Genomic DNA, 27,666 nt, shown 5'->3' on the forward strand with positions numbered 1-27,666 from the left:
GGTTCAGTGTATTAATTGTACTGATAAATGGGCTGACATCCACCACACCACAGTTTATTCAGAGTTTGGGGACTGGGTACATGACATTTAGTACTATGGATTTTACTATGGGTTGTGCATCACCCTTCAACATTCATTTAAGAAGTCTTCACTTCTGTAGTTATTTAGTACCATATCAAACAAAATCGGACAACATTTCACAGGTACTTCAAGAAGCCAAGTGGATCCTAACGCAAAAAAATTAACTTTGTCCTAATTCATTCTGAAGTGTTGGTCTAGACGTTAATGTTAAGCAAAATACTGCACCACCTTTTTAAAGCCATGGAATTTTTTTTTGGTTATAATACCCACAATAACACCAGAAAGAAGCAATGTAAGTATTTTTGGTGGGAAGCCTGCTCCAGGACTGTCGACTGAGAAACACTACACTTTGGCACATTAAGTCCAAGATAGTGTTTTTTCATTCCTTAATCTTAATTGTTAAAAAAAATATTTGCTAAGTTTTTTTTATCGATAATATTGGCTACATTTATAAAAAAAAACATTGGGTTTACACTTGCAACACTCTGGCAACTGAATAGACAACAAATCACTACATGTACCTAGTATGTCAGTCTGTCACACTCTGGGAACTATATAGACAAGAAATCGCTACAAAATACGACACTTGACCAACACTACAGGTACAATTAAGTCACTACATCAGTAAGACACTTGACCAATACACTACAGGTACAATTAAGTCGCTATGTCAGTAAGACACTTGACCAACATACTACAGGTACAATTAAGTCTACGTCAGTAAAACACTTGACCAACACACTATAGGTACAATTAAGTCTACGTCAGTAAGACATTTGACCAACATACGACAGGTACAATTAAGTCTCTGCGTCAGCAAGACACCTGACCAACACACTACAGGTACAATTAAGTCTCTATGTCAGTAAGACACATGACCAACACACTACAGGTACAATTAAGTCTACGTCAGTAAAACACTTGACCAACACACTACAGGTACAATTAAGTCTCTATGTCAGTAAATCACTTGACCAACCCACTACAGGTACAATTAAGTCTCTATGTCAGTAAGACACATGACCAACACACTACAGGTACAATTAAGTCTACGTCAGTAAAACACTTGACCAACACACTACAGGTACAATTAAGTCTCTATGTCAGTAAATCACTTGACCAACCCACTACAGGTACAATTAAGTCTCTACGTCAGTAAGACACTTGACCAACCCACTACAGGTACAATTATATCTACTTCAGTAAAACACTTGACCAACACACTACAGGTACAATTAAGTCTACGTCAGTAAGACACTTGACCAACACACTACAGGTACAATTAAGTCTACGTCAGTAAGACACTTGACCAACACACTACAGATACAATGCCGTTACCTTAATAGTAAAGGCCAACACGCTATGGGTACATTCAGCCGCTACCTTTGTGGGACAGTCCAATACTTCACTTCATCATTAAACCACTTCAACAGACTTGCTCAAACTTGTTTCACAAATCCGTATGAATAAAGTAAACTTGTATAAGAGATTCTATATTTATCTGTGTGTATGTTTGGGGTTTCCTACAAACAGCTGAGCTGGACACCAGGGATAATGCCATGTAACTTTGTAACTTCTTGTTAGGTCATCTGATGCGAATGGTCAAGATGACCAATAGTCATTGTGCTTCATTCGTCGTCGTGCATCGTCTGTACACTTAAAAAAACCTACTCCTCTTGCATATCTGTTTGGATTTCAACTAAATTTAGTCTGATGCATCATTGGATGGGAGTGATAATTTCTTAAATTTAGAATCTTGATCCGACCCCAAAGGGTTGAGAGATAGGAGAGGTGCTGAAACTAGATTTAAAATCCTACTCCTCCTTTCTGCCTGGTGGGATTTCAACAAAATTTGGTCTGAATCATCATTGAGAGTGGAGAATAATTTCTTAAATTCAGAAGGTTGGTTCGACCCCTCAGGACTTTGGGGCAGGGATCCAATTGGGGAAGTATGACAATATTTTGCTTCAAATGTTACTCTTTCTTCATGCTTGAATGGATTTCAACCAAATTTAGTCCAAAACATGGAGAGCAGGGAAACATTTCTGAAATTCAGAAAGTTGATTGATCCCTAGTTAATAGGAATAACCTTGATCCGCTTGAAAGGTCACAGGGATCAATGCTTGAAATGCTTAAGCAACTTCCTCTCAGAAACGGAAAGGCTCAAGATGCTGATATTAGGTCTGTAGCATGCTTGGATGTAGGACTACCAACTTCGTTAATATGAATGACATTGACCTACTTTCAAGATTACAAATATCAAATGTATTAAAATGTTTAAATGACTTCTTCTCAAGAACCAAAAGGCCCAGGGTGCTGATATTGGACCAACTTTCAAGATCACAGGGGTCAAATGTGTTAAAATGCTTAAGCAACTTCTTTTCAAGAACCAAAAGGCCCAGGGTGCTGATATTGGACCAACTTTCAAGATCACGGGGGTCAAATGTGTTAAAATGCTTAAGCAACTTCTTTTCAATAACCGAAAGGCCAAGGGATTTGATATTGGGCCTGTAGCTTGCTTTTTCAATAAGCAATACATTCGGAGTAATGGTAATTGTGCATGTATATGTATAAAGAATATGATTTCAAGCTTGCATAAAATGTCTGGATGAACCAACAATGTCTTCTATGTGAGAGGTAGAGTAGTTGAGCAATTTGTTTTGTGCCTATTTGGTCGCTTTCATGTAAAGGTCTTTATAACCAGGTGACTGTTTAGGCCCATAGGCCTCTTGGATTTTTCATATAATGATAAAAAATGAAATTAATTTGTACATATGCACTCGCTATAAAAACATAAACTGATTTTATAACGTGTACAGTATTGTAATTAATTGTATTTACCCGATATCATGATAGGATACAAAACATGGTATTATGATACAGAATATTGAGAAATCTCCAACACTTTAGATTCTTATAGTGGAAGCCAATCTCTAAATAACAACTGTACCATATAAACTTATTTAACGAGACTTAACTTACGAGTAAGTAGAAACATCAATTCACTGATATTTAGATTAAACCTATTGATTTCTGTATGCAAAAGTTTGACATTATTCTTCCAAACCTAGTTTATTGACGGTGCTTCAAAGTGTGGGGTGCAAGCTCATAAACTTCTCAAATCCTCAGTAATCATTTTAACATCTCTGAATACAGAAGAACGAAAGATAGCTTGAAATTGGAAAATTTTAAACATGCACTATAGAACTCACTATAAATACGGATTAGATGGAAAAAAGGTGAGGGAAAGGGAAGGGACGGGAATGTTGGAGGGAAGGCCGGTGATAGGAAAGGGAGGGGGTGTGAACATTGAAGTAGTGATTTTTTTTTAAGTGATCAGTGACAATACATGATTTTGAAGACACATGTCATAATATCAAGCCATTTTCTGGGGAAGTGGCTTTTTCCATATCTAATTTCAATTTCTAATAATTTCAGTTGTTTTGTTGAAAAACATAAAATGAAAAATACCTCTTCTATAATTTGGACTACACTGTGCAATATTTTATATAGCTCATATACAACGTGTATAGCCGTACAAAATATCCGCGTCCGACTCCTGTATTATTTAACTTGTTGAAACGTCAATGAAACGCTTGATACTTAAGAATACTTAATCGTGTCCTGGGGCAGTTTGATTGACATTGAAGAGTGCAAGTGAATTGGAAATTTACCGTGGAAACAGTTCGACAGATGAGGAAGAAGTGTTGTAAGTCTTAAGAGTCAGCTTTTATTTATACCATATATATAACAATATATGACGTATTGGATCCAAAATATTGAAAGACGATGTTGATGGTTACGTGATCTAATATTCGAAACAACCTGTTCGCGTGTGACTTTCCTGTCAATCCCGCTATCGTCGATTGTCTGATTGCCATCGCATTCGTGACGACTCGAAACTGATTCCTCTGTTGTCTGAATCTGATTTCATACTGTAGTATGGCATTAATAGGAACTGTTATCCCGTATCAAGCTGGCGGGATTCATGTAAACAGCTGCTAGAAATATACGCGGTCTGCAACAGAGATCATCAATGACAATTTGTTACCATAATCTAAAATGATATATTTGTTAATTTGAATGGACGCTGAAAAAATACAAGTAGACAGAAAGCAGTCGTCACAATACTATTAGTTGGAAGAAAACTGATATCTTTGATTAGGTATATATGTAAATAACTTGAGATCTCCCAGTCTTGTTTACAACCTTCTCCTATTACATACATAAAGTCACAACTGTGTGAATGTGATCTAGTATAGAGGCAAATAAATAAAATAAATATATGACATCTATAGCAACAAATGCACATTTGGATTGATAGATGATTGCACCTTTGTTGAATTAACCCAGTATGTTATATCACATATATTCCTGTTATATTTCATTGTGAAATCAACAGAGAATATAGCAAACTAGATTTCAAAATAATTAATGGCTATAAATGAGTTTCACATGAACTTGAATATTGATGTTTGCAGTTTCATAGCGGTAAATTGATTTCATCTTTGAAAAACTGATTTGGATTTTCGCTTATGATACAGTCTTCTCTACTCTAGTATCAATATCATGTTTTTGTATATATGACATTAACACACACAAATTGAAAAATGAAATGTATATACATGATTGTACAATATCCATTGTGGCAATATCTGTGTGTGAATTCCTTGTTTCTATACATAAACTGTTACTGTCTGCAGTGTTAGAATTGTGAAGTAATTTTTAAATGTCTGTTTTTATAAATGACTTTATATTTAAGCATATCAGCCATTTTTACAAACACCATTAAATTAACAGACTTCTTGTTACAGTTCTATTTGTACACAGAGTGATAAACATAATACTATATGTTATATCACACCAGTTATCATCCTACATGATGCAGTATCCTAACACATGTCCTAATTAAACAGATTAAAGTTTGATCCATGTGTTTTAGGTGATATGTTTACAATGACTTCTAGATGTACACATTTTATGTTAGAAAGGTGATATTCAGGAGGGACGTTTTAATTTTTTATTTCTTTGGATATTTTGTAAAGAGGTTCTCAAGTCAAACACTGATGAAAAGAAGTCAAAACGGAGAATGAATTTCAATGTCAACTTGTTTATTTTTCAGATATTATAGACTGGTAAAAATGAATTTGGATCTGACTACTTTTTTCAATTATATTACTTTTCTAAGAGAATGGCTCAGTGTATTAACAAGACTTGTGTTTATTGTGCTATCATTACTCTTTTGTACATGTATATTTCAGCAGATGATCTGCAGTTTTATCAGAAAACAGAATGAATTTTCAATAAATTCTAGCTTAAGTTCTAATTGTGCTTATCTTCATGAAGGTTGAAAATATATATATATATACATCAGTCTACCAGCTAGCTATACACAGTGTTGGAAATTCCAACCTGACATAAATTGGAATTTTTTTATATTGCTAAATTAGAAAATTGGATAAAAAGCAACATATGAATTGCTGGATTACATATTCTTGCATAAAAAATACCTGATTTAAAGATTTGTGGAAAATGATAACATTATTCGGAAAAAACAATTAACATACCAAATCAGAAATGGTCCTGAATACAGCCCCAAATACATTTGACAGGAAAAACACTAACTGTGCTCATTCAATTTTGAATAAGCATTTTTAAAACTTATGCTTTCAAAATTCTTCATATAGAAGATGTAGAAATACCCACCTTTAATAGAATACAGGTTGTTTTTAGACCTGATGAAATGCTGTAATTGATAATCATTTGTTGTATATGAGATATGCTTATTGAGACAAACAGGAGTGACAGTGATTCATTTGCTGTTGACCTATTTAGTACTGTCCTATATATATATAACCTAGTGAGTAACACACATCCTACTGTACATGCATGTATCATGCTGTGGTCAAAGTGCAGTGGTAATATATAATAACTTTGTTGTAAATACTTAGGGACAGGAGTGATGTCTGTACATACTTAGGGACAGGAGTGATGTCCTTCTAGTTAGTCAAGGTCCCAAGCTTGAGTTATTTGTGTATTGTGTATAGAGATATGATAATAAAAAAAAAAGGTACAGCATTGATAACAGGTCAGTTATATGCCTTGTCTGTCAATACACCTAGATAGTTATAGATGTATTGGCAGATATCAGACTTATAGGCATACATGCTCATCAGTCAATGGTAACTATGTTTGTGTTTAAGAATGTTAAAAATTATTTTTTAAGAAAACTTGTGCTTAGCAAAAATATTGACAATAATTGAACTTTTTCAATATATTTAAATATGCATAATTTTTAATTGTAATATTTCATTCTATTCTAATAGATGATAAGATAATACAAAGTTTATCATGTTTATGACAAGGTGACATTTACTTATAAAAATGTTGACTCCTTGATGTTAGCACGATTGTCAAGATAACAGGAAACTTTGATAACTTTGATATGTGTTACTATTTTTACTGGATGTAATAACTGGGTTATCAAAGTCTTACATCACAGATTGCACTGTCATAATATCTGTCATTATTACACTCTTACATCACAGATTGTACTATCCTAATATATGTCATTATTACACTCTTACATCACAGATTGTACTGTCCTAATACCTGTCATTATTACACTCTTACATCACAGATTGTACTATCCTAATATCTGTCATTATTACACTCTTACATCACAGATTGTACTGTCCTAATATCTGTTATTACATTCTTACATCACAGATTGTACTGTCCTAATATCTGTCATTATTACACTCTTACATCACAGATTGTACTGTCCTAATATCTGTCATTATTACACTCTTACATCACAGATTGTACTGTCCTAATATCTGTTATTACATTCTTACATCACAGATTGTACTGTCCTAATATCTGTCATTATTACACTCTTACATCACAGATTGTACTGTCCTAATACCTGTTATTACACTCTTACATCACAGACTGTACTGTCCTAATATCTGTCATTATTACACTCTTACATCACAGATTGTACTGTCCTAATATCTGTCATTATTACACGGTTCTGTCCTACCACCTGATGGTATTACACTATTCTGTCCTACCACCTGATGGTTTTACTTGTTACAGATTGTACTGTCCTACCACCTGTGGGTATTACACAGTTCTGTCCTAACTCTTGTGTGTATTACATGTTACAGATTGTACTGTCCTACCACCTGTGGGTATTACACTATTCTGTCCTACCACCTGTGGGTATCACACTATTCTGTCCTACCACCTGTGGGTATTACACAATTCTGTCCTACCAGCTGTGGGTATCACACTATTCTGTCCTACCACCTGTGGGTATTACACTATTCTGTCCTACCAGCTGTGGGTATCACACTATTCTGTCCTAGCACCTGTGGGTATCACACGGTTCTGTCCTACCAGCTGTGGGTATCACACGGTTCTGTCCTACCACCTGTGGGTATCACACGGTTCTGTCCTACCACCTGTGTGTATTACATGGTTCTGTCCTACCACCTGTGGGTATTACACAGTTCTGTCCTACCAGCTGTGGGTATGACACGGTTCTGTCCTAACTCTTGTGGGTATTACACGGTTCTGTCCTACCACCTGTGGGTATTACACGGTTCTGTCCTACCACCTGTGGGTATCACACGGTTCTGTCCTACCAGCTGTGGGTATCACACGGTTCTGTCCTACCACCTGTGGGTATCACACGGTTCTGTCCTACCACCTGTGGGTATTACACGGTTCTGTCCTACCACCTGTGGGTATTACACTGTTCTGTCCTACCACCTGTGGGTATTACACGGTTCTGTCCTACCAGCTGTGGGTATGGCACGGTTCTGTCCTAACTCTTGTGGGTATTACACGGTTCTGTCCTACCACCTGTGGGTATTACACGGTTCTGTCCTACCACCTGTGGGTATTACACGGTTCTGTCCTACCACCTGTGGGTATTACACAGTTCTGTCCTACCACCTGTGGGTATTACACGGTTCTGTCCTACCACCTGTGGGTATTACACTGTTCTGTTCTACCACCTGTGGGTATTACATGGTTCTGTCCTATCAGCTATGGGTATTACACGGTTCTGCCCTACCACCTGTGGGTATTACACGGTTCTGTCCTACCACCTGTGGGTACAACACTGTTCTGTCCTACCACCTGTGGGTATTACACGGTTCTGTCCTACCACCTGTGTGTATTACACGGTTCTGTCCTACCACCTGTGGGTATTACACGGTTCTGTCCTACCACCTGTTGGTATTACACGGTTCTGCCCTACCACCTGTGCGTATTACACGGTTCTGTCCTACCACCTGTGGGTATTACACGGTTCTGTCCTACCACCTGTGGGTATTACACGGTTCTGCCCTACCACCTGTGGGTATTACACGGTTCTGTCCAACCAGCTGTGGGTATCACACTATTCTGTCCTAGCACCTGTGGGTATTACGCGGTTCTGTCCTACCAGCTGTGGGTATCACATGGTTCTGTCCTACCACCTGTGGGTATCACACGGTTCTGTCCTACCACCTGTGGGTATTACACGGTTCTGTCCTACCACCTGTGTGTATTACACGGTTCTGTCCTACCACCTGTGTGTATTACACGGTTCTGTCCTACCACCTGTGGGTATCACACTATTCTGTCCTACCACCTGTGGGTATTACACGGTTCTGTCCTACCACCTGTGGGTATTACACGGTTCTGTCCTACCACCTGTGGGTATTACACGGTTCTGTCCTACCACCTGTGGGTATTACACGGTTCTGTCCTACCAGCTATGGGTATGACACGGTTCTGTCCTACCACCTGTGTGTATTAAACGGTTCTGTCCTACCAGCTATGGGTATTACACGGTTCTGTCCTACCAGCTATGGGTATGACACGGTTCTGTCCTACCAGCTGTGGGTATTACACGGTTCTGTCCTACCAGCTGTGGGTATGACACGGTTCTGTCCTGACTCTTGTGTGTATTACACGGTTCTGTCCTAACTCTTGTGTGTATTACACGGTTCTGTCCTACCAGCTATGGGTATTACACGGTTCTGTCCTACCAGCTATGGGTATGACACAGTTCTGTCCTAACTCTTGTGTGTATTACACGGTTCTGTCCTACCAGCTATGGGTATTACACGGTTCTGTCCTACCAGCTATGGGTATGACACAGTTCTGTCCTAACTCTTGTGGGTATGACACGGTTCTGTCCTACCAGCTATGGGTATGACACGGTTCTGTCCTGACTCTTGTGTGTATTACACGGTTCTGTCCTACCAGCTATGGGTATTACACGGTTCTGTCCTACCAGCTGTGGGTATGACACGGTTCTGTCCTGACTCTTGTGTGTATTACACGGTTCTGTGCTACCAGCTATGGGTGATACACGGTTCTGTGTTACCAGCTGTGGGTATGACACGGTTCTGTCCTACCAGCTGTGGGTATTACACGGTTCTGTCCTACCAGCTGTGGGTATTACACGGTTCTGTCCTACCACCTGTGGGTATTACACGGTTCTGTCCTATCACCTGTGGGTATTACACGGTTCTGTCCTACCACCTGTGGGTATTACACGGCTCTGTCCTACCAGCTATGGGTATTACACGGTTCTGTCCTACCAGCTGTGGGTATTACACGGTTCTGTCCTAACTCTTGTGTGTATTACACGGTTCTGTCCTACCAGCTGTGGGTATTACACGGTTCTGTCCTACCACCTGTGGGTATTACACGGTTCTGTCCTACCACCTGTGGGTATTACACGGTTCTGTCCTACCACCTGTGGGTATGACACAGTTCTGTCCTAACTCTTGTGTGTATTACACGGTTCTGTCCTACCAGCTATGGGTATTACACGGTTCTGTCCTACCAGCTATGGGTATTACATGGTTCTGTCCTACCAGCTGTGGGTATCACACTATTCTGTCCTAGCACCTGTGGGTATTACGCGGTTCTGTCCTAACTCTTGTGTGTATGACACGGTTCTGTCCTAACTCTTGTGTGTATTACACAGTTCTGTCCTAACTCTTGTGTGTATGACACGGTTCTGTCCTACCAGCTATGGGTATGACACGGTTCTGTCCTAACTCTTGTGGGTATGACATGGTTCTGTCCTACCAGCTATGGGTATGACACGGTTCTGTCCTACCAGCTATGGGTATGACACGGTTCTGTCCTAACTCTTGTGGGTATGACACGGTTCTGTCCTACCAGCTATGGGTATGACACGGTTCTGTCCTAACTCTTGTGTGTATTACATGTTACAGGTTGTATTCATTGATTACAGTGATATATATATAGTATGAGACTTGTAGACATGTACAGTATGTTTGTCTACAGATCAGTTGGAGTATGATCAGGTAATAGGATTAAATGTTACACAGGTGTTTGTATTAATTCTGTAATTGATATGGGACACATATTTATGGTACAATGTATTCTCTTACTAAGATTTTTTTCATTATAGCCAAGTATATTTTGTCCGAAAGTTAATATATGAAGGTGATTGTGTTTGAGATCATTAAATGTCCATAGTTTAAGTTTAGTTGCAAAATATCACATGTAATTTTATCTACACAGGTAAACATTGGTATGTACAAAGTCACACTTACAACCAATTTATTGACTTTTGTAGAAAATTAATATGAAGGATTGTACTGGTGAAGTGCTGACCTAGTTATAGAGTGTGACGCAAGACTCCTCGTCAACATGGCTTCCTCCTGGAAACTCTCATCACAATGTGACTTCAACAGGTCAGTTTACCCATCTTTGATTTCATTTTAATGCAAGGTCTAGATTTTGGACGTGGTTATACAAATTATATACATGTACTTTGCCTAAACCATTCTTAAAAAGGCTGAACATTTTGTCCCAGTCTCACCTTACAGAGGGTAAAGCTAATAAGCTAGAATAATCTTACTACGTGGCTGAAGGGAACAAATTTGATAGGCCTATATATACACAAAAGTGTATAGATTCTATGAATTATGGTAATTAGGACCCTCTGTCGAAGATGTGTATTTCCTATAAAAATTACTAATCAAGTTGTTGTACAATATCTCCAGTTCTGTCAGACTGTTTACACTCAGACTTTAGATATCGCTTCTTCACAGCAAGTGCTTTGGATTACTTTTCATGTTCATAGTCAGGTCAAGTCAGGTCAAGTCAGGGTCAAGTCAGGACAAGTCAGGGTCAAGTCAGGGTCAAGTCAGGACAAATCAGGTCAAGTCAGGGTCAAGTCAGGGTCAAGTCAGGACAAATCAGGTCAAGTCAGGACAAGTCAGGTCAAGTCAGGTCAATTCAGGTCAAGATCACTATTTCTATGAATAGAACATGGAAATATATTGTAAAATATATATTATAAACAAATGCTATGGGTAAACATTCTCTTTTGATATTGAAGCAAAATTGACTGAAATCAAATGAAAAGTCTCTTATCTATAGGTCAAGGTCATAAGGTCAAAGGTCAAAGTCAGATTTGAATATTTCATTGGGAAGTATTCTGATATGAGATTATGAAGCAAAGTTGACCAGAATCAGATGAAGAGTCATTTTTCTACTGGCAAAGATCAAGTTGTGAAAACTTATTTGGAAATATCTTATTATTGTCAGTTATTTTTTATAATCATTTGCAATGGTATTTATGTAACATCATTATTTTAGAAATGGCAGCTATACCACTCTTTGAAATCCAAGTCCTCTTCACATTGTCTAGATTTTTGTTTCTGATGTGTATGTCATATTTTAGGAGATTGGGACACCACACCCCTAATACAGAATTACATCATTGTTACATCAGACTTTCCTTATTTCATGTATTGAAGTCTAATTATTCTGATTATAACTTGATGTAATGTCACTTATACAACTTTGTTTTGTTCATTCTAAACCAAGCTTCCTCATCTGTCTGGGTGGTCTGTATTATGTTAATAAGGATATAATAAATTCCTTATAATCCTACACCTGTCCATTCCTCCTGTAGGGTAACTGTTAAGGCCCTTTGGACCTTTTCTTCAGTATATATTGTTGTTTTTCTTTTAAATTATTTTGTATCACTGCAGGTTGATGAACTGCCGGGCAAAGAAAGGGGAGGCTTATGTCCCAACTGATGTGGAGCATGTAGCTAATATTATAACACATGGGGTAAGTCATTGTTGTCCTGTGTTACACTGTAAATTCTGTGTAGTGACTGAAGCATTAGTACCCATAGTGGCTTTGTCATGTAGCAGGAAATATTCGTTCCTGAGTGATGAGATATATACAGTGATGAAAATCAGAGAAAATTAATGTGAACTACCTAAAACCAAGGGCAACTAAAACCAGGGCAACTAAAACCAGGGCAACTAAAACCAGTGCAACTAAACCAGGGCAACTAAACCAGGGCAACTAAAACCAGGGGCAACTAAAACCAGGGGCAACTAAAACCAGGGCAACTAAACCAGGGCAACTAAAACCAGGGGCAACTAAAACCACGGGTAACTAAAACCAGGGCAACTAAACCAGGGCAACTAAAACCAGGGATAACTAAAACCAGGGCAACTAAAACCAGGGGCAACTAAAATCAGGGCAATTAAAGCCATGGCAACTGAAACCATGGCAATTAAACCAGGGACAACTAAACCAGGGGCAACTAAAGCCAGGCCAACTAAACCAGGGGCAACTTAACCAGGGGCAACGGAAACAAGGACAACTAAAACCAGGGGCAACTAAACCAGGGCAACTAAAACAAGGGCAACTAAAACCAGGGCAAATAAAACCAGGACAACTAAACCAGGGGCAACTAAACCAGGGCAACTGCAAAATACTAGCTCTGTTAAAATAAACAATATATACAAGCACATCAGTCTGTGCCAACAACAGTGATTAATGTATGTTGAAACAACTTATTTTACAGTTGTTAAAAATGAAAGAAATTTACAATCTGTGTTGTTGCACTTCGTGGGAAGTTTCTAGTGGTGAAGTGTTCCACAGAAATGACTGATAGGGATTATAGCTGTCATGTCTTTTTGTTGTGAAAGAAATAGGTCAAAGTTATATGAGTACACCTCAAGAATGACAGCAGGGTGTAAAAAAGATATGATAAAAATACCCAGGCCTTTCTGAAAGAAATCTGAAATACTATTTGTGACAATATTATGTCATTATGTTGATGTTTTTAAGGTTGTGAACAATGGCCTCAGTAAAACAGATTTCCTTTATCATCAAGACAGTTATCTATATAATCCATCAGAATGGTTATGTCCTGAACATTGTAACTTTAATACTATTGTGGCATGTTCATTATGTACATGATTGTATATTTTGTGTTTGAAGAAGGATTTTCCTGCCAGCAGTACATACTGTATCTCCAAATGCACAGTATATATTGACTTAGTAATGGTCATAGTTAAATCAAGAAAGGTCCTGTATTTCCTAAACACAACATTTCTGAGCAAATAAAGAATAAATGGATTTCTGTTGGCATGCTGATCCACAGATTTGGTCAATATATATATACTTAAATTCTAGTATTCTATATATGTAATGTGATTTATGTAATATTTGTGTCTTGATAAAGGCTGGTTGCCTTGAAAATGTTACTATTTGCGTTTCCGTACTGTTGCTATTAATTCATTGACCATATATCTATCCCAGTAATACACATCCAACAAACGTTTGTTAGGATCCAGTACCAATATTGGACCATACCATTGATAGCGATGGACAACAAAGGCCATTTATAAGGGACAAAAAGTCATCTTAATTTGTTGTATGAAAGATAGTGATTCAAATATCAGAAATGTGTGATATGTAAATCTTAATATGTTGTACACCGTATCCTTCAGCATCCATCAGCCAAAGGAATTATCAAGACACCTAAATTTACACCACAGTTCTAAATTTTACTTTAAAATTTGTAATTTGTTTTATGTTCTATGTATATGATGTAATTTTTGTAATACTGTGTATGTGTCTTGATAAAGGGTCAAATTGCCTGAAACATTTGAAAATTCACTTGTCCATACTGTCATTACTACTTCATTGATCATATATACTAACACGAAAAAGAAACGCCGGGTACACTAAGTATACTACAAATGATTTATTGCTTGGCCTAGAATAATGACACTCGGTCAGGTTGATGTGTTGTTCGCGGTCACTAGGTACACATGTTTAAAATCACACAATACCTGACCTCCGCGTCCTTGCAAGGCACGTGCTAAAATACAAGAATCCTGTGCAGGGGAAGGTCATTAAGTTCGCCAATGGAAATTTTCAGTCTATTTGATACTGTTAAAGTATTCGAATTGATTTTTCAAAGTTTAATTCAAATTAAGCAATTTACATCCATGCAACGATTGACGGAAGTCTAGCGGGGACAGGCTATAGGAATGCTTTTGCAGGGTCAGGGCCAACTTCAGGTTGCTGCACATTTGGTGTGCATATTCGGACAATTCAACATCTTGTCCAACGTGTGCGAGTGACGGGGAGGGTCATCGACCAACCGCGAAGTGGACGTCCGCGCATCACGACGCCACATCAGGATCTTTCTCACGTACTTAATCGCCATCTCACAGCTACCGAAACTGCAAACAACACTATAGACAGTCACAACCGCCATATTCATCCTGATACGGTTCGAAACCGATTACGCGTCAATGGCCTAAGAGCGCAACGTCCCTATGTTGGTCTGCCCCTAACTCCTGCGCGTCGCCAACGCCTATTGGCTTGGTTACAAGCACACTCGCCCAGAAATTTTCCTATGAGGCAATGGAGACAGGTATTCTTCCCTGAGTAATCCCGGTTCACTCTCTACTGTTTGGACGGGCGACGTCGTGTATATCGACGTCGAGGGGAACGTTACACCGACACGTGCGTCGCTGAGCGGGATAGGTTTGGCAGTGGTTCATTATGTGTTTGGGGCGGTATCTCCTATGGGTTTAAATCACCGCTGATCGTGATTGACAGTAATTTAACCGGCGTAAGGTATAGAGACGAAATCCTTCGCCCAGTTGCCACGCCATGTGTGCAAGCACGGAACCTGATATTCCAGCAAGACAATGCCCGGCCCCATGTCGCTAGAGTTTGTCAGCAATTTCTTGCCAACAATAACGTAATCCCAATCGATTGGCCAGCATTCAGTCCAGATTTGTCTCCAATTGAGCATTTGTGGGACGAATTGGATAGGAGAGTTAGGAGACATCCAAATGCCCCCACTAATCTGGTCCAGCTCACACATGCCTTGCATGAAGAATGGAATAACATCCCCATTGCAAGGGTTAACACCCTGATGAATTCCATGCACAGAAGAATCAGGGCTGCGACAGCTGCGCATGGAGGACACACAAGATACTGAAATGTCCGGCCGTGTTGCGCAATACAAGTAGGGTCATCGCTAAAAGGGGGATATTTTTGGCATAATTAGCATTGATAATCGATAGAACCTTCAACAAATGGTTCCAAACAGATGAAATTGTATACAAAAATGAATGAAATAATGTAACATTAAATTATATCATTTAAAAGAATCTTTTTAGGTTACACAGCGTTTCTTTTTCGTTTTAGTATATATACTCGGCGCCAATGAAAACGCAACACTAAAATTTTGGACATAATATATTCTTCACAACAAGGATTAGATTCTTATTCTGCTGTATTTAGCCACAACACAATGCACTACAAAACTAACGAAATAATGGTTGAGTAATATCAACTCCTTGTCGTACCACAGGGCATTGTCGTAAAAGCATGAGTTTGCAAGTCGGCGCTCTAAAGTGCGTTATATCCTTGCTCAGTCACTACTAGTGAACACTGTAGTTACAGGCAGACATTTTTCCGTCATCAATTTTTTAAATTGTCATCATTATTTGCTACAAATGCCTCGACTGACAGACAATGAAAGACACGAAGCTCAGGGTATGCTGGAAGGAGGGCTTTCTCAGAGGGAAGTTGCCAGGAGAATGGGTTGTTCTGCTTCCACAAACAATCGACTGGCAGAACGAGTGCGACAAACCGGATCCGTGAGAGAACGACCTCGTCCGGGGCGACAGAGTGACGACGCCAAACCAGGACCGTTCCATTCGACAAAGACACCTGCGAGACCGTTTTCAAACCGCGACAAGAATGGCTAGACAGACGATAGGAAGTCATGGCAGATGTTTGTCAGCTAGTACTGTGCGCCGTCACCTTAGCACAACTGGATTGGCGTTGCGTTGTCCATTTAGAGGAAACGAATTGACTCAAATTCGCTGTCAAAATCGTCTAAATTGGACAGCATCAAGGATGGGCCCAACGGTGGGCTGGCGTCCTGTTCACCGACGAATCGAGATTCCGCCTCAGAAGAAATGACGGTAGAATTCGAGTGTGGCGACGTCGAGGTGAAAGGTTTTTGGACTGCTGTGTAACGGAAACGGATAGGTGGGGCGAGGGCAGTGTAATGGTGTGGGGAGGTATCTCTTTTGCATACCGTACCCCTCTAGTAATTATTGACGGCAATCTAACAGCACAGCGCTACATCAACGAGGTCTTAACTCCTGCTATTGTTCCATTCTTTGCTGGACACCCAAACATAGCGTTATTACAACAGGACAATGCACAACCACATACCGCTCGTATCACTACAGACTACCTTCAACATCAGAACATCGCAACCCTTCCGTGGCCTGCGTTTTCCCCGGATCTTAGTCCGATCGAGCATCTTTGGGACCAATTGGGTAGGGCTGTGAGAGAGCGACCACAACAGCCCCAGACTTGTCGGCAGCTTGAAATCGCTCTTCAGGAAGAGTGGAGGAACATTCCTCAAATCAAAATTCAACGCCTTATTCGGTCAATGCCTCGAAGATGCCGTGCTTGTGTCGCTGCAAATGGTGGCCACATTAGATATTGAACGTGGTAATTTTTTTTTTTGGGGGTATGGACATTAGTCACCGGAAATCAAAGTATTCCCATGATGTAGTGCTGATTGCATTGAGTGAATTTTGTTATGGACATAATCAACTTTTAGGTATTTTATTAAATATTGTATTCAAAACTATAACTGGTAAATTTTGACAGTAATTTAAAGGTGTTGCGTTTTCATTGACGCTGAGTATATATATATTTGAAAGGCGTGCCTATATCCACAGATCTGGTCTATATATACCTTACAAACCTGTTACCCTTACCAATTTGTAAGGCATGCAGATCATCAGCAAACCTGTTACACTTGTCATATTGAAAGACATGCAGATCCACAGATTTTGTCAATGTCTTTATAGCTTAAAATCTTAACTTTGTTTCAATATTGAAAGTTTGTAAAACAAAAAGAATTTAAAATTTCTTGAATGCAAATCAAAAACCAATAAAAAAAATAATTGCATTTTCTGCACCATTTCCATGTCAACTAGCACCATTTCCTTGTCAACTAGCTCCATTTACATGTCAACTAGCACCATTTCCATGGCAGCTAGCACCATTTACTCATCAACTAGCACCATTTCCATGTCAACTAGCACCATTTCCGTGTCAACAAGCTCCATTTCCGTGTCAACTAGCACAATTTCCGTGTCAACTAGCACCATTTCCGTGTCAACAAGCACCATTTCCATGTCAACTAGCACCATTTCCATGTCAACAAGCTCCATTTCCACGTCAACTAGCACCATTTCCACGTCAACTAGCACCATTTCCATGTCAACAAGCACCACTTCCATGTCAACAAGCACCATTTCCATGTCAACAAGCACCATTTCCATGTCAACATAATATGTTAATATATACTACAACACAGGGACCTATAATACCTTATACAGACCATTAATATATACTACAACACAGGGACCTATAATACCTTATACAGACCATTAATATATCCTACAACACAGGGACCTATAATACCTTATACAGACCATTGATGCATACTACAACACAGGGACCTATAATACCTTATACAGACCATTGATGCATACTACAACACAGGGACCTATAATACCTTATACAGACCATTAATATATCCTACAACACAGGGACCTATAATACCTTATACAGACCATTAATATATCCTACAACACAGGGACCTATAATACCTTATACAGACCATTAATATATCCTACAACACAGGGACCTTATAATACCTTATACAGACCATGATAATATATAATACCTTATACAGACCATTAATATAACACAGGGACCTATAATACCTTATACAGACCATTGATGCATACTACAACACAGGGACCTATAATACCTTATACAGACCATTAATATATCCTACAACACAGGGACCTATAATACCTTATACAGACCATTGATGCATACTACAACACAGGGACCTATAATACCTTATACAGACCATTAATATATCCTACAACACAGGGACCTATAATACCTTATACAGACCATTGATGCATACTACAACACAGGGACCTATAATACCTTATACAGACCATTAATATATACTACAACACAGGGACCTATAATACCTTATACAGACCATTAATATATACTACAACACAGGGACCTATAATACCTTATACAGACCATTAATATATCCTACAACACAGGGACCTATAATACCTTATACAGACCATTGATGCAAACTACAAGTTAGGTTTAGTTTTTCAATGTTTCAGTTTTGGGTGATTCCCAGTGCTTGCCACTGTTTAGATTTTATTTTCCACTATTTCAGTTTTGGGTGATTCCCAGTGCTTGCCACTGTTTAGATTTTATTTTCCACTATTTCAGTTTTGGGTGATTCCCAGTGCTTGCCACTGTTTAGATTTTATTTTCCACTATTTCAGTTTTGGGTGATTGCCACTGTTTAGATTTTATTTTCCACTATTTCAGTATTGGGTGATTGCCAGTGCTTGCCACTGTTTAGATTTTATTTTCCACTATTTCAGTTTTGGGTGATTGCCAGTGCTTGCCACTGTTTAGATTTTATTTTCCACTATTTCAGTTTTGGGCGATTGCCACTGTTTAGATTTTATTTTCCACTATTTCAGTTTTGGGTGATTGCCACTGTTTAGATTTTATTTTCCACTATTTCAGTTTTGGGTGATTGCCACTGTTTAGATTTTATTTTCCACTATTTCAGTTTTGGGTGATTGCCAGTGCTTGCCACTGTTTAGATTTTATTTTTCAATGTTTCAGTTTTGGGTGATTGCCAGTGCTTGCCACTGTTTAGATTTTATTTTCCACTATTTCAGTTTTGGGTGATTGCCACTGTTTAGATTTTATTTTCCACTATTTCAGTTTTGGGTGATTCCCAGTGCTTGCCACTGTTTAGATTTTATTTTCCACTATTTCAGTTTTGGGTGATTGCCACTGTTTAGATTTTATTTTCCACTATTTCAGTTTTGGGTGATTGCCACTGTTTAGATTTTATTTTCCACTATTTCAGTATTGGGTGATTGCCAGTGCTTGCCACTGTTTAGATTTTATTTTCCACTATTTCAGTTTTGGGTGATTGCCAGTGCTTGCCACTGTTTAGATTTTATTTTCCACTATTTCAGTATTGGGTGATTGCCACTGTTTAGATTTTATTTTCCACTATTTCAGTATTGGGTGATTGCCAGTGCTTGCCACTGTTTAGATTTTATTTTCCACTATTTCAGTTTTGGGTGATTCCCAGTGCTTGCCACTGTTTAGATTTTATTTCAGCCACTATTTCAGTTTTGGGTGATTGCCAGTGCTTGCCACTGTTTAGATTTTATTTTCCACTATTTCAGTTTTGGGTGATTCCCAGTGCTTGCCACTGTTTAGATTTTATTTTCCACTATTTCAGTATTGGGTGATTGCCACTGTTTAGATTTTATTTTCCACTATTTCAGTTTTGGGTGATTCCCAGTGCTTGCCACTGTTTAGATTTTATTTTCCACTATTTCAGTTTTGGGTGATTGCCAGTGCTTGCCACTGTTTAGATTTTATTTTCCACTATTTCAGTTTTGGGTGATTCCCAGTGCTTGCCACTGTTTAGATTTTATTTTCCACTATTTCAGTTTTGGGTGATTGCCACTGTTTAGATTTTATTTTTCAATGTTTCAGTTTTGGGTGATTGCCAGTGCTTGCCACTGTTTAGATTTTATTTTCCACTATTTCAGTTTTGGGTGATTCCCAGTGCTTGCCACTGTTTAGATTTTATTTTCCACTATTTCAGTTTTGGGTGATTCCCAGTGCTTGCCACTGTTTAGATTTTATTTTCCACTATTTCAGTTTTGGGTGATTCCCAGTGCTTGCCACTGTTTAGATTTTATTTTCCACTATTTCAGTTTTGGGTGATTGCCAGTGCTTGCCACTGTTTAGATTTTATTTTTCAATAGATTTTATTTTCCACTATTTCAGTTTTGGGTGATTCCCAGTGCTTGCCACTGTTTAGATTTTATTTTTCAATGTTTCAGTTTTGGGTGATTGCCACTGTTTAGATTTTATTTTCCACTATTTCAGTTGTGGGTGATTCCCAGTGCTTGCCACTGTTTAGATTTTATTTTTCAATGTTTCAGTTTTGGGTGATTCCCAGTGCTTGCCACTGTTTAGATTTTATTTTTCAATGTTTCAGTTTTGGGTGATTCCCAGTGCTTGCCACTGTTTAGATTTTATTTTTCAATGTTTCAGTTTTGGGTGATTCCCAGTGCTTGCCACTGTTTAGATTTTATTTTCCAATATTTCAGTTTTGGGTGATTCCCAGTGCCCTAGCCACCCTATGGATGGTTTATCGGTCCAACACCCACCTACAGTACAAAATGGCACTTGTCTATGGCTTGGCTCTCACAGCACTCTTCTTTGTTTCCTGCATGTTTCATTCACTTTCCTTCATTGGAAGGTACAGGTAGGTTGTAAACAGTTATCCAGCTCTCATAATCTACTCCTTGTCAATTTAAATTTTAACACTGAAGAACAGAATAAAAAAAGAAATTCACACATCAAGGAAAATGCATTCTTATGTTTGAAGAAAAGTCCTGTCAAGAATAAGTACCTTGTAATTTTGATAAACATATACCCACATCTTGTTGTTAATCATGTCAGGCTTTTATCTGTTTTGTAGGAAATTAAAACATATTTTTCACATTGGCGACCGTGCAGTTATCTACATTTTCATCGCCTCCTCTTATACACCCTGGTAAGTCTAAACATCTGTATTGACTTCAAGCTCATTGCTGAGTTAACATAGGTCTTTACCACATGTTCATTCTATGGTCTCTGATTATTTGATTAATGTACAACTGTGACATTACCTCTAAAAACTAACAAAGAATGAAGTCATCAGTATCCTATTATATTGAAATTTTCTAAGAAAGCAAAAGTTGATGTTTTCTGTCATTTTATTTGTTTTATTTTTTGGTGATGAAAAACTGATAAAGGACTGTGATAAAACAATCAATGACTTGTCTTATCTGTAATAAACTTTTCCTGGTCTCATCTGTAATAAACCTTTCCTGGTCTTATCTGTAATAAACCTTTCCTGGTCTTATCTGTAATAAACTTTTCCTGGTCTCATCTGTAATAAACCTTTCCTGGTCTTATCTGTAATAAACCTTTCCTGGTCTTATCTGTAATAAACCTTTCCTGGTCTTATCTGTAATAAACCTTTCTTGGTCTTATCTGTAATAAACCTTTCTTGGTCTTATCTGTAATAAACCTTTCTTGGTCTTATCTGTAATAAACCTTTCCTGGTCTTATCTGTAATAAACCTTTCCTGGTCTTATCTGTAATAAACTTTTCCTGGTCTTATCTGTAATAAACCTTTCCTGGTCTTATCTGTAATAAACTTTTCCTGGTCTTATCTGTAATAAACCTTTCCTGGTTTCATCTGTAATAAACCTTTCCTGGTCTTATCTGTAATAAACCTTTCCTGGTCTTATCTGTAATAAACTTTTCCTGGTCTTATCTGTAATAAACCTTTCCTGGTCTTATCTGTAATAAACTTTTCCTGGTCTTATCTGTAATAAACCTTTCCTGGTTTCATCTGTAATAAACCTTTCCTGGTCTTATCTGTAATAAACCTTTCCTGGTCTTATCTGTAATAAACTTTTCCTGGTTTCATCTGTAATAAACCTTTCCTGGTCTTATCTGTAATAAACCTTTCCTGGTCTTATCTGTAATAAACCTTTCCTGGTCTTATCTGTAATAAACTTTTCCTGGTCTTATCTGTAATAAACCTTTCCTGGTCTCATCTGTAATAAACCTTTCCTGGTCTTATCTGTAATATAATTTTGACTGAAAGTGGGCACTGGAAATGGCCTTTTTTAATTTTGGAAATTAATGAAAGTCTGATGGAGCGAGATCAGGTGAAACAAGCAGATTCTCAATCAGATCAAAGCCACAATTGTTAATGACAGCCATGGCAATAACAGACTTGTGAATAGGGGTATTGTCCTGGTGGAACAACACACCTTAACTGAGTTTGTGCAGTGCCTGAGTTTCATATTTTCTCTTAACTGCCTAAGATGTGATGCATAATATGTGCCATTTATTGTCCCTTTCTCAGATATTCTACTATTAGAATACCATCAGAATCCCAGAAAACCAAGGCCACAACATTTCCAGCCTATGGAACAGTCTTTGCCTTCTTTGATGGGGTTGAACCAGGGTGCTTCCATTGTTTAGACTGTTGTGTGGTCTCTGGGGTGAAATAATGGACCCACATTTTACCCATAGTCACAAACTTCTGTAGAAAGTTAGCAGGACCTGCCTCTAAAAGATTTAAATTAGCAGACGAAAAAGTCTGCCTTGTTTGCTTCTGATCAACTGTCCAAAGTCTTGGTACCCAACGGGCTGAGAGCTTTCTCGTTGCAAGATCTTCTGTAAGAATGGAATGTACTCTTTCTTGTGAAATCCCAGCTGTACTGGCTATATATCTCACTGTAACTCACGTGACAGCCATAACAATATCATGGACTTAATTGACCATTTCTAGGGCTGCAACAGTGACAGGCCTCCAGGATGAATGTCATTCCCAAGGCTCTGCCTGCCATGCTTAAATTCTGCCATACACCTTTTTTACTATAGCATATGAAGGGACATTGTTCCCTAGTGTTGCTACCATTTCAGTATGGATATATCCTAAGGCACAATACCTTTCTTATCCAAACATTGAATCACTGTTCCTTCAGCAATTTTGTCCATTTTGCCAAAGTCATTTGACTTGTTTACTTTAGAGTGCTACCTCTTCAACATAAACTGACTATATGACACTAGTCTTTGGGTACACAGTCTGAAATAGTCAGTGAATAGTAGAGCTGAAAAAGGACATTCCTGCTTTACTTCTTAGATACAAGGCTCACAACTTTTCAATCAGTTCTGGTATGTCAGGAATCCATGGACAGATTTAGTTCAAGCATCACTACACATCAGTAGATTTTGGTGGTCATTAGCCAAGTGTAAAGGTCAATGGTCACTCTTGACCACTTTTGAAATAAGAGCTTAATTGTGTACCAGATATGTCATGAACCCCTTCATGCATTAATCCCTCAATGATTTAGATCAAAGAAAAAGATGAGGGGTTGACAGGAATATCTACATAAATTCCAGCTCATTTTGTTTTCAATAATTAAAAATGTAAAATCATAACGGAAGAAATGATTTCTTACCACACTCCGATCTTTGATGGAATAATTCTTTCCCTACAGGTTTATGTGTATTAAATGTTTATACTTAATGGTGTTACCTATAGGTTGGTTCTGAAAGACTTGGGAGGGCTTGGTGATGAAACACTTGTCATTGTATGGACAATGGCAGCTGTGGGAATTCTCTACCAGTATGTTTTCCATGAAAAGTAAGTATATCTTTCAGTGTTATGTACATGCTTTTAAGTGTTCTGTCTCTGTATATGAATAATGTAAAACTTTCAGTAGATTATATTGATGTTGAATGTTGTGGTTACCATGGTAACAAGGTCTGTTTTTGTTTTACAGGTATAAGTGGCTGGAGATAGTGTTTTACCTGACGATAGGAGTGTGTCCAGCTCTTGTTACATTTACTATGGTAAACATTAGTTGTCACTCTCCCGAAATAAGTCCTTGTAACATCCCTGCTTTTATCTGTTACAGTTTAGTAACAAAGACAAATCACTATCATTATGGTATAAGAAGTTTACTCCCTACCCTGTGTATACTTTGTTGTGACAAATCACTATCATTATGGTATAAGAAGTTTACTCCCTACCCTGTGTATACTTTGTTGTGACAAATCACTATCATTATGGTATAAGAAGTTTACTCCCTACCCTGTGTATACTTTGTTGTGACAAATCACTCTATCATTATAGTATAAGAAGTTTACTCCCTACCCTGTGTATACTTTGTTGTGACAAATCACTATCATTATGGTATAAGAAGTTTACTCCCTACCCTGTGTATACTTTGTTGTGACAAATCACTCTATCATTATAGTATAAGAAGTTTACTCCCTACCCTGTGTATACTTTGTTGTGACAAATCACTATCATTATGGTATAAGAAGTTTACTCCCTACCCTGTGTATACTTTGTTGTGACAAATCACTATCATTATGGTATAAGAAGTTTACTCCCTACCCTGTGTATACTTTGTTGTGACAAATCACTGTATTATTATGGTATAAGAAGTTTACTCCCTACCCTGTGTATACTTTGTTGTGAACTTCATTTTGAAGTGGGATCTCCTTTTAGTAGCTGGTGACTGCCTCACAGCAGGCGGTAGGCCTATCATTTAATAGCCAAAGGAATTGTCGTAAAATTTGTAACTCAACCACAACAACACAAAGCAGTCTGTGATCTCAGATTTCTTAGAAACACAAATAACTCCCAGCAGTGATCTCAGATTTCTTAGAAACATAAACCACTCCCAGTGGTGATCTCAGATTTCTTAGAAACACAAACCACTCTCAGTAATGATCTTAGATTTCTTAGAAACACAAACCTGTCCCAGCAGTGATCTCAGATTTTTTTAGAAACATAAACCACTCCCAGTAGTGATCTCAGATTTCTTAGAAACACAAACCACTCTCAGTAATGATCTAAGATTTCTGAGGAACACAAACCACTCCCAGTAATGATGTCAGATTTCTTATAAACACAAACCACTCCCAGCAGTGATCTCAGATTTCTTAGAAACACAAACCACTCCCAGCAGTGATCTCAGATTTCTTAGAAACATAAACCACTCCCAGTAGTGATGTCAGATTTCTTAGAAACACAAACCACTCCCAGCAGTGATCTTAGATTTCTGAGAAATACAAATAAAATGATCTTACCTGTAAAAGGTGAAGTATGAACTTTGTATGGACGACCTCAATTAGTTTTGAATCCATTTTGCTTTTCCCATTGAACTAGCTCCTGGATGTAAAGAGCTGGTCTTTTTACCCCACAGCCCAAAAGGGTGTGGGGTATTGCGATCATGCACGGCGTCCATCCGTCTGTCTGTCTGTCCGCCCGTCCGTCCACAATTGCATACCGCTTATTATCTCAAAAACTACATCACCAGTTATCACCATTTTCACTGGGGATGTTGGGCCTATGGACCTACATAACCCTATTGTTTTTCGTCACCACGCGATATCCAATATGGCGGTTACGGGCGCCATCTTGAATTTGTAATCCACTCATTATCTCAAGAACGACAACACTGGTGGTCACCATTTTTACTGAGGATGTTGAGCCTATTGACCTATACAACCCTATTGTTTTTCGTCGCCGCCCAATATCCAATATGGTGGTTACGGGCGCCATCTTGAATTTGCATTCCGCTCATTATCTCAAGAACGACATCACTGATGACCACCATTTTCACTGAGGATGTTGGGCCTATGGACCTACACAACCCTATTGTTTTTCTTAGTCGCTCGATATCCAATATGACAGTTACGGCCACCATCTTGAATTTGCATTCTGCTCATTATCTCAAGAATGACATCACCAGCGATCACCATTTTTACACTGGGCATGTTGGGTCTATGGACCTACACAACCCTATTGTTTTTCGTCGTCGCCCGATATCCATAATGAGCGGACTGCAAATGCCAACAAAAATCTACAGGCTTATTTACGTCCATAGAGCCAAAATGCTCAGTGAAAATGGTGATCTCCTATGATCTCATTCTTGAGATAACTTTCCACTCACCCCAACCACACATTTCTAACTTTATAATAAGGCTGTGGGCTATTGGCCGCATTTGCAGAGCTATTTTTAGAGAATAACATCATTATCATTACCATTAGAAGATAACTTCAGATCCCACAACTTTCCTAGGATAAGTTTTATCAGCATACATAGTGCATTTCAACAGAGAAAACTTCACCTGTTGAGACACCATACTGATGTGACACCAGAAGATACTGGTGTTGGTAAACTGTTATTTAAATGAACAAACATTATTTTGAACAAGAAAACTCAGCTGGAAATGATATTTCCCGACCAAATATGGTATTGTGGTCACAATTAACATTTGGGATTGATACAGTGTTATAGACTTGTCACTAAACTCACATGCCTACATCAATTTTATCAAACATTATCCTATGTACACTAAGGTTGTAACCATCTCGTACACTACGTACGTCAGTGTTAGTACGTTCCACACTGATCATTTGTCTGATGAAGGTGACCATGTAGTCATTGAAATGTCACACTCTAACCTTCTACTGGTTGTGTAAAAAATGAAGGTGACCGTGTAGTCATTGAAACATCACACTCTAATATTCTACTGGTTGTATAAAAAATGAAGGTGATCGTGTAGTCATTGAAACGTCACACTCTAATATTCTACTGGTTGTATAAAAAATGAAGGTGATCGTGTAGTCATTGAAACGTCACACTCTAATCTTCTACTGGTTGTGTAAAAAATGAAGGTGACCGTGTAGTCATTGAAACGTCACACTCTAATCTTCTACTGGTTGTGTAAAAAATGAAGGTGACCGTGTAGTCATTGAAATGTCACATTCTAATATTCTACTGGTTGTGTAAAAAATGAAGGTGACCGTGTAGTCATAGAAACGTCACACTCTTATCTTCTACTGGTTGTGTTATAAGATGAAGGTGACCGTGTAGTCATTGAAACGTCACACTCTAATCTTTTACTGGTTGTGTTATAAGAACTACTTTTCTACTTCATACATAAATATCTTTACATAAACATGACAAGGTTAGAATTATTGACGATTCTCTATTATATTTGTATTCAGTAACACTGATGTTGAAGCTCTAGAAAAAGTTTTGGTTTTTGTTGCAGAGAGAGACCACTGGTCTGTATGAATTGGCTTTGGGAGGGATGACCTACATCGCTGGTGTAGTGTTTTTTAAATGTGACGGCATCATTCCATTTGCCCATGCTATCTGGCACTGCTTTGTGTTGGTGGGGGCTATGCTTCACTACTACGCCATTTCTGCATACCTGCTCGGACGAGAAAAGGATGAGGTCATGTGGGACAGTTAACAAGGTCAAAGATTGCTGCACCAAAATCCGCAGTTCATAGGTATCATAGTCTGTAGCAAAAGAAACAAATACAATACAGTATTAGACAAGGAGCACAAAATTCTCAAAGCTACTTTGTCAGTAATTCCTTACTGTTTTCACAAAAAAAGAGATGATGTATTAGATATCACAATTTAGTATTGAAGGTTACAAAAATGATTTTATTTTTATTGGAAATTCAAGTTATTGAATATA

General features: G+C 38.2%; 1 protein-coding gene across 1 annotated transcript; it reads left to right on the top strand.

The window, feature by feature from the left end:
- The first annotated feature begins 3,739 nt into the window (after window positions 1-3,739).
- Window positions 3,740-27,666, top strand: LOC132555773 (monocyte to macrophage differentiation factor-like). The gene is made up of 8 exons (XM_060220136.1): window positions 3,740-3,790; window positions 10,700-10,817; window positions 12,126-12,207; window positions 20,694-20,851; window positions 21,068-21,142; window positions 23,696-23,797; window positions 23,937-24,006; window positions 27,229-27,666. Exons 2-8 carry the CDS (start codon window positions 10,774-10,776, stop codon window positions 27,430-27,432), a joined length of 735 nt encoding a protein of 244 aa, XP_060076119.1. The 5' UTR covers window positions 3,740-3,790; window positions 10,700-10,773; the 3' UTR covers window positions 27,433-27,666.

This window comes from Ylistrum balloti, unplaced genomic scaffold (genome assembly GCF_031769215.1).
Source record: "Ylistrum balloti isolate Yb309-2 unplaced genomic scaffold, AGI_CSIRO_Ybal_v1 Utg370512, whole genome shotgun sequence".
NCBI lineage: Eukaryota > Metazoa > Mollusca > Bivalvia > Pectinida > Pectinidae > Ylistrum > Ylistrum balloti.